This window comes from Trachymyrmex septentrionalis, unplaced genomic scaffold (genome assembly GCF_001594115.1).
Source record: "Trachymyrmex septentrionalis isolate Tsep2-gDNA-1 unplaced genomic scaffold, Tsep1.0 scaffold127, whole genome shotgun sequence".
Lineage (NCBI taxonomy): Eukaryota > Metazoa > Arthropoda > Insecta > Hymenoptera > Formicidae > Trachymyrmex > Trachymyrmex septentrionalis.
Window position 1 is genome coordinate 586739 of NW_017304406.1, and position 9153 is coordinate 595891.

The 9153-nt window shown below is 42.7% G+C and overlaps 1 protein-coding gene across 1 annotated transcript in view; it reads right to left on the reverse strand.

Annotated features, from left to right (window-relative positions):
* Positions 1-1507, reverse strand: part of LOC108756442 (rho GTPase-activating protein 100F) — a 19930-nt gene extending 18423 nt beyond the window's left edge. The window contains exon 1 of the mRNA XM_018500257.1: positions 1435-1507. Coding sequence (XP_018355759.1) covers positions 1435-1476 — 42 coding nt within the window. The 5' untranslated portion in view covers positions 1477-1507. The remainder of the gene's footprint in view (positions 1-1434) is intronic.
* Between the last annotated feature and the right edge of the window lie 7646 nt (positions 1508-9153).

Sequence of the window (9153 nt, forward strand, 5' to 3'; positions counted from 1 at the left end):
AGTATAAGTAGTGTTCTAAAATAAATATTTCTGCAGTCGCTGAATGTAATCAAAAATGCAGGTAACGGATATTTTTCATAAATATTTTCGACAAATTCTGTTAGCGAATTTTGTAATAATTTCTACCCACTATATTAAGAAATTATTTTCAGGAATAAAAAATTCAAATTGATAATCATTAATTATTAATGCGATCGATAAGATTTCCATTAAATGCGTCTAATAAAAGCAAGTGACAAAAGTCGTACACATTTAAACTTCTGCTTTTACTGGAATATCTCATCTCAATTAACCCAATTATGAAGGCCGTAATAAAGTGACCGAATATGAGGTCCATCAGGGAAGGTGGACTATCTAGAATAGCACTTTTTCATTCGAGACAAATGCGATGTAAATGTAAAGTCCCATCATGATCCTTTTAAGGGTAGGAGGGGGCTTCTAACGAAGCACGCGGCGTCTCGCGGAAACTCATCAATCTGTCATTTCGACAACGCACAAGCACCAGTCGTAAATCCCCGAGCTCGTTGACCGTGATTTCAACCGGATTCGTATCTCACTGAGACTATCGAGAAAAAACGCACGAGCTTATCGAGCCACGCGCGCTTCGAACGAGCTCATCCACCTGTCACGCTAACGTCACGAACATCACCGTAAATCCTCGCGTCCACTCGTTAACTGCGATGTCAGGAAATACGGGGGAGATTATTCGCTCGTATGGGAACTAACAATAAGATATTTTTGCTGTAAAACAGATCGCGAGCTCATTCCACCTGCCAGCTTAATAATCATTTGCGATCACGTCGATGAAAAGAAGTAGCACAAAAGGTGAACCGTGGGAAAAACGCACCCCGCGGAGGCATGTGACCGGAACGAGCCACGCGGCGGTGCCGCACATCCGGTCGCAGAGCGACAGCAGGGACATCCACGCTGCCGCAGCCGATTTGCAGCCCCTTTCGCTCGCCGACGGCGGTGGCGGCTCCTGGAGCTCCTTGCCGCCCTTCCTGCCGGTAGCCCACCACCCCCGTGCTCCGTCCGTCTTCTCTTTACGTCTCTCGGTCTCACCCGTCTGCCGGGTGAACGCCGCCGCGCGTGTCGCGCTACCCCTTCGCGGCGGTCCCATACGTGTTCCCGAGTTGTCCTCGGCCAGAGCACCGTTCAACAAGACGCCGGCCAGTCTTCCTCTCTTATGATCTGTCTCTCTCTCGAGTGCAGATCGCCAGTCCCTTCTCGGTTTTCACGTGACCGGTGAATGGTGCGAAAGGGCGCGCGTAGGACGGTTAGGTAGGTGTCCGATGAGGGAATGAGTGCGACAGAGTGAGAGAATGATAAATAGACAAACGAAGAATGAGGAAACGAGAATGAGAGAGAAAGAGAGAGAGAGAGAGAGAGAGAGAGAGAGAGAGAGAAAGAGAGACGAGAAAACGCATGGATTACCTTGCGGAAGAAGAAGCACCCCGTGTTACCCCTGTCGCACATCCTCGCCTACCCCATGGCGGCTAATATGGCGGGAAGCGGCGCTCAGGAGCGAGTACGAGTGTCGGCGGTACAAGTAAGGGGTAAAAGGCGCGCGTGCGCCATCGCCGGGGGGTTACCGTGTCGCCGTACGCGGAGGAGTAGTATGAGTGAGTATCGACCGGGCGTGACGTCACCCCACCCCCTCCCTCTACGTGCCCTCTCCCCTGGCCCCTCCGCTCTCTTTCCACCCCAACTCCCGTACTCTACCTCCGCACTCCTCACTCGGTCTGTCCCTCTTCACCCTTTTTCGCCTCCTTCCTACGCGCTCGAGCACTTCTACTACCTCGCAACGTACCTCCAACTCCAACGTGGCGCTCCTCCACTGTCCTCAACCCCTTCACCCTCCCATCCCTCCTGCGTGCCCACTCGATTTCTCTCTGTCGCACTCGCCGCTTCTTTCCACGTCATCCTCTTCTCTCATTATCCTGAACCTTCCTGTCTACGTTGTCCTTCTGGACCTCTATCTTCGCCTCTTTCCTCTCATCGTCCTACCTCCGAGAACGGCGCTTCCTGACTCTTCATTATTCGCGGTTACTCCCATCCCCCTTTCCTATAATATTTCCGTAGTATTTTGGCAATCTCGTTCACACCTTTTTGCTCAGACTGAATTACGCGCGATCATCCCTTACCAACTTATCTCGTCCCGTTTTCCTCTTAGGACACTCTTTGGAACGACCGTCAACCGTTCGTGTAGTTCTACTACTAGAGGTTTAAGCCTCTTTTCTCTCTCTCCTTCTCTCCTTCCATCCATGTTATTTATCTTCGCGTTCTTCGCATTTTTCTTAACTGTGCGCGCAAATCGTCGCTGTCTTTGTGTCCCTTAAGCCTTAAGCGGTGCTTTCCATGCTTCTCTCGCCTCGCGCATGTCTTCCTATTCTTCTCTTTTTCTTTTTTCTTCACGATGCGCTCTCGTACCCTCTCCTTCGCTCTCGCATCATCTCGCTCTTCCCTTTCCCCAGGAACTTGCGTTCTTTCCTCGCCCGCGCGGTCGCGGCTCTCCTCAATTGGATTTTCCCCATTTCGTTTACTTCTTATTACACCCGCTGCCACTCCACTTACGGGTGTCAGCGGTCGCGCGAATTCTCTCCTTCGACCTCTCACCTCACACGACAGCGGCAACCTTGCGTTCGCACTTTTTTTTCGAACGACGGATTTTTGCGACTGTGAGAGTGGATTTCTTTCTGATCCGTACTCGCATTCGCGTTCACCCTCCATGCATCAAAGTGTCGTCTCGGTCGTCCGGTTTCTTCTACGATAATGTCCCGGGTTATTTCCGCGTGTGTCTTTTCTACTACCCTCTTCTCTCCTTGTTTTATCGTCGCATCTTCCCTTACTTGTATTTCCGCACGATATCAGTTGGCACATCACGATATTCTCGTATCATTTCACATGTCATCCCGTGCGTTTCCCGAGTAATACTCTTTTCCTCCTTCCTCCACCCTCTCTTCTAAACGTGCTTTCGCCCTTTTTGCGTTCCATTCCGTGCATCTTCCATACGCTCGATATACAGAGTATTTACTTTTTCTCGAGGTTCTTCACCCCTCCATCCACGTCTGTTCTTGAGTCGGCTACTACTTCCCCATCGCGCCCAACTTCTTGCTCCACATGTGACGGCGGTACGCAACTCCATTACAGACAGCAGCTGCGACTTGAAGCCAACGAGACTTAGCCCCCGGAGCGATAAATAAGCCCGGGGCGGGGAACAAACGCGAGAAATGCCGGTAATGCACTTTTCGAAGTAGTCTATATCATCATCCTCCCGCGTTGACATAATGCGAGCCGTTTTCCAGCCGGAGGGGCATCTCTTCGCAGAACGTGAAGCGACATTGAACGAGAAGAGATCGCCGGTATTCAATGTACAATACTATTTTCATTCATCAGCAATAAGCTTATAAATACTATTTCTTTTTTCGCGAAAGACTATGAAAAATGAATATAGGAAGCAATTCAAAACATAGAAAAGTAATAAATACGAGAAATAGCTGAGAAAAAAATTTTTTTTATGTGAAGCTTCCTTTGATATTAATTGCTTTATGTTGCCTCATCTTTTGAAAGAGAGTGAAAAACCAATGTAATAACGATGTCACTTTTAGTAAAATAATTCCATATCGGAAACATCAAAGGTTATAAACTGAAAATTGATCTCGTTGAAACACCGTGGACAATAGTCAGTGATAAAATCCGCAGACGAGAAACCATTTCGAAAAGTATAAAGATCTTCTATGAAATAAAATTAATCTCGCCAATATAATTCGTCACTTTCCGGAGGATGTATTAGTGGTCATTACTATAATCTGGGTCGCGGCGATCTTCGAACATCCGCTTCGAAAATCACGATCTCTCGTCGGAACGGCTGCTCTTCTTCTCCTCCTGCTCCATCATCCTTGTCCAGTCACCCTCGCCCATCCCGTCGCTATTTCACCGACGTATCCAGTGACCTACGTGGATGCCCATCGCGATGATTTACGAGGTAGAGGAACGAACGGGCGACCGGATTCTTCCCCATCAAACGCGCGAGGAGTACGGCGCTGAGCGTAATGGACGGTGGTGACAATATAGCAGTGGTAGTAATAGTAGTAACGTGTTGTAACGCGTGGACGCATCGGGAATGTTGTAATGGCATATGTATGGTATATTAATGCCGCGTTCCACGCACACTTTCCATCTCCAATTTAATCCACAACGTTTTTCCCATCAGTACTCTCACCCTCTGTCTCTCTCTTTCTTTCGTCTCTTTTCTTTTTTTCTCTCGGTACACTCGCCTACATTATAAATGGGTGGAAACTCTCTTAACGATGTGCCGGATCCTTAATGCGAGGAAAAATTGATTTCTCTATACGGCGAATTCCCTACTTACACGCGCCGTCGCATAGCCATCCATTACTACTTAAACCCTTCACGGGAAGAAATTATAAATCTTGTTTAAAAAAACGGCGGCATTTTCTTAATTATATTAATATTATCTGTCACGATAATTATTGAAAAAAATTATATGATTTTAATTGGCAAAAATTTCCACGATTTTTGTAGATATCACGCTAAGAAACAAATATATCTTAAATTTCAATAAATATTTATTTGAATAGTATCAACTAAATATTTATTAAATATAAAAATTTATTTATTTGATACAAAAAAACATTAATTTGGTTTAACAATCACTTCTTTTTAATAAGTAAATATTTATTTATTGTAAGTAAATGTTTAGTTGGCAGTATTCAAATAAATATATTTATTTAAATTTAGGCTATTTTTTTCTCAGTGCATGAATATTACTACACATTTATTTAAGTACATACTGCAATTTTATAAGATTCTGTTTTTCGATATCGCATTTAGATCAAACTTAACTTTAAATCCGAATTACTACATAACAGTAATGTTATTCGTATCGTATCGTAGTAATCGATCTTATCTCGCTGGCGCACAAAATTAAATCACGTCTTTCCATTCTGCCTAGTTCACGCTTTCGTGATAACGGAGGTAGGACGATGAATAATGGCTAAATGGTCATCATTCATCGGTCTTGCCCTATTACGTCGTCTCTTAATATCCCGCCAGATATAATTGTAAACATCGATGTAAACGCGGCCTACCGAACATTCCCGCAAATTTACGTCGTCCTATATACGGGAACGCAAGTCGGCGGTAATCTGCACCGCGGAAGGGTCGCTTGAATTTAATGTTTCCCGACCTATGCGCAACCCCGAACGTGCGCGCCGAACTCTCGTATTGTCGAGTTACTCGTTGGCAAAGTGGCAGCATGGATATTGTGCAACTTTTGACAACGGGTACTAAATTCGTGCTCCGTGTCTCGCGTTACCACTATGGGATAGAAAGTTCGGACGTGAGTTTTGTACACATCTACAGAGTGCATTTATAGTGTTGGAGATTCTTACTTTCGATGCAAATCGAAACACACGCATGCGGAAAATGCATCAATGTATCTTCAATGCGGTGTACGCGCGTATCATGAGAAAAACCATAATCGAGAAATCTATTTGAGAACTGCAGCACTTTCCGCGCAATTCTCAAATACATTTCTCGATATATTTTATATATAAAATTTTATGCATCAAAATAGAAATATATGTACAATGCATATAGTGTATATGGTTGTATAGAAAGCGTATCATTTGCATTGCAAACTCGTATAAGCAACAAATAATTCAATTAAGATCTCATTATTGAATTTCTACGCTTCATTAATCTCTGTGTCCTTTAAATGAATCATTTCCGTTTCACGCGTGAGAGAGCTCAGAAAAATTACATCTGCAACCAAGCAGAAAATAAAGTTTTACTTAAGGGGTTAAGAATGAGGAACGAGGGCAAAGTTTGGCTCACAGTCCAGAAATATACCCCAATGGAATCGAATCCGTAGTGGCCGATTTACCGAAACTCCGTTTCAATTTGGTACGAATATTTTCAACTATGAGTCTTCGTTAGTCAACCTAGATTTTCTCAAAAATAGAAAACCGCAATAAGATCACGATACGAAAGAACTCAATGATTTTTGCTTTAAACATTCCGTAATATGCATTGGATTTCATACTGCTGCAATACTTGGTTATAATTTGATAGCTACGTTCTACTTTCGCAGAGATAAATTTGGTTTCAAGCAAAACTTTTTAATTACAAATTTAATAAATGCAATTATACCCACGAGTATACATTAACATATCAAGCTATTTTTTTAAATTTTAATGAGGCCCGAATTAAATTTATATTAACAAAAGGAAAAACTTGAACTAAAATGTGTTCTTTATCCATCATTCTCAATTTGAAGGGAAGGGATCCGGCAGTTAGATAGAATTCCACTGAAGGGAATAGAGAGATTGGGGAAGCTAATAAATAAAATAGATACGTAACAACTCGAGATTCGGTGCGCACTGCAGTAGTAACTTGGCGAGGAAGCCGGGAGGAAATAGCGTGCATAAATCGCGTAGTCGCGGAGTGCACGCCTCCTCCCCCGCCCTCCCGAAAATTCCCTAGAAGAAATCTCGTGGTTGTTCGCGGGGGCGAAGGTCGGGGCGAAAGGTCGTCGATACGCCACTGCTCGTAGTAGTACGCGAGTGTCAGTAGTAAAGCGTAGTAGTAAGTAGTAACGACGTGTACGCAGGCGTACGCACGTTCGGTATCAGCGGTCGGACTGACGGAGGGGGACGAGGAACGAATTTGAGGGCGAAGGGGGAGAAAAGGGATGACGAACGAATGTGGAAAATGAGCGAGAAAGAGAGATCGGGGAGAAGGGTAAACGGGAGGACATCGGAATGGGAAAGAGAGGGCTCGCGGGATCCACGGCAAGGGAAGGGAGCGACGAACGGCGAGGAAGGGTAGGTGAAGGACCCGCGCCATCCTCCTCCCGTGAATCCCGCGATACGATAATCGTTCAATGCGCCTGCGTTTCGCGGTCCCGAAATGAGCGGGTTAGGAAGTGAATTGCGCTCGCGCCTCCCCGACGGCTTGACCGCACACAAACACACACACACACACACACACACACACACACACGCACGCACCGCTACCCCCGCGACTTTACGCGCGTGTGCCCTCTTGCGATCAAATCGACGTGCGTTGGTGTGAGCTTTACGTATCTCTACTGCGAGATTCGCTCCCGAAAGGTGTGTGTGCATCCCTCGATCGCGAGCGCGACGCGGATGACGGTCCTCGCGAAATTGCATTTCGTCTTTGTTGCCTCGACACACGGACTGAACGCCTGGTAACTGAATCAATAATTTTACGAGTCCCGTCTCGTAGTTTAGAACTACAATGATATCGATTGCAAATAGTAATCTAGCTAGTGGTCGATTTTCGAGAATGACGGAATATGGGATAATGTATGGGATATGAAAAAACGAAGAATTCTCTATTCCTACTTAAAAGTCACTTCCAAACAGATTGCGCATACATTCGTAATTACATTTTTAACCCTTTATTATTCGCGTGTCGCTCGAAGACACCTCCCTCTTTCAAAAATGGAAACAATTTTTTCTATGTATGAATGATATTTATAAATATTGTTACACACATTATTATATTTAGTGCAAATTCTTTCATAATTAAAAACAATTTTTTGCATTTATTTTTATCTAAAAGACGTATAGAATATTATTAATCTTTATTTAATTGTAAACGAATAATAAAAATTGAGGGATATAGGGTAACTCCGGTAAATACGTCGCGCTAGGATTTACGTCGCAGAAGTCAGAAAAAATAGAAGGAATGAGGGTAATTTTTCCGCAATTACTCTGTAACATACCTTTATGTTATAAATATTAGTAGTTGTGTTATGATTTCAGCTTCTTACTGTTGATATTAATGAATTTATTGTGAGTTGAATCGACATTTATCACTGTAATAAGTAAATATAAATTTACGCCATCATAAATTATAATCTACATAAAATAATGTAGGACATGTAAAAGACTTAGTGATTATTTCGTGACACATACGTGTAGTGGAATAGTAAAGCATGTTGTGTAACAAAATACAAGCTTTGCTTTCGTATTCTTTTGTTTAATTTGTTGTCTTGTATATCCCACCTGTTTAGGATATACGGCATTTTTAGCGAACGGGATTTATGCCCAAAGCATACGAAGTGCGCAGATTAATTCAGTGCGCATATGATGCGCATAAATGCAATAAACGCATTATATGAAATATGTACCTCATGTCATAACACTTGTAATACATATATGTAGGAAGATTATAATTATTATTTGTTACTTCATATACATATTTACTATTCTTATTCCTTAATAAAACTTTATATTTTATAAATTATTGTGTCATTATACGTTTCATTTATGTGCATTATTTGTAAATTTTTCGTGAGCCATTCGTACTCCCCCCTCCCCTTCCCCCTATGTGTAGTATATATTCCACCCCTGGAATATACGGCAAAAATACAAAGGTTTCAAAAAGTTTATTTTTTAGTATGAAAAATAAATATTTTGAATTCCTAATATTTTTCTCATAGTAGTAGACAGTACAAAGTTTTTACTGATATAGTCCGTTTACTATAAACATAGTAAATAATACTTAATAAATGTTTAACAAGTGCGGCGTATATACCGGAGTTACCCTAATGTCGGAATGTCAGAAACACCTCGCGTGAATACGAATATGTAAGATTAAATAAATATTCGATTAACTATATGATAAAATATTATCTATAAAAGATTTGGTGTAAACAATATTATATTGTGGTCTTTGTGTTTCTGAAATACTAGTCATTTATAATCTCACTACTTTCTCAATTAGGCGAATAGGGGAGCTTAAGATTAATCGCAACAATTTCAGGAAAGTTTAGATCCGCTTATAATTCAATCCTTACATCTTATAAGAGGAGCGTGATATTTGTTACGTGATTATTCAACTATACTGCTTCCTGTCGACATATACAACCACTAAAGGTTCCAATTATCGTCGGTGTTACAATTGTTCCTGGTTACAATTGGCCCCCGCAAACGGTCCTATTGACTTATCCAGCCGTCCGGCTCGACTGCACGATAACCAAGACTTCAATCACGATTAAGTTAACCAGGGCCAGGTTGCAATCGAGCTTACCACCGACTGTAGCTTTCGTGTAACATCGGGAGAACGTGACTTAAATGTGTCAGGTGGCGAACGTTTCAG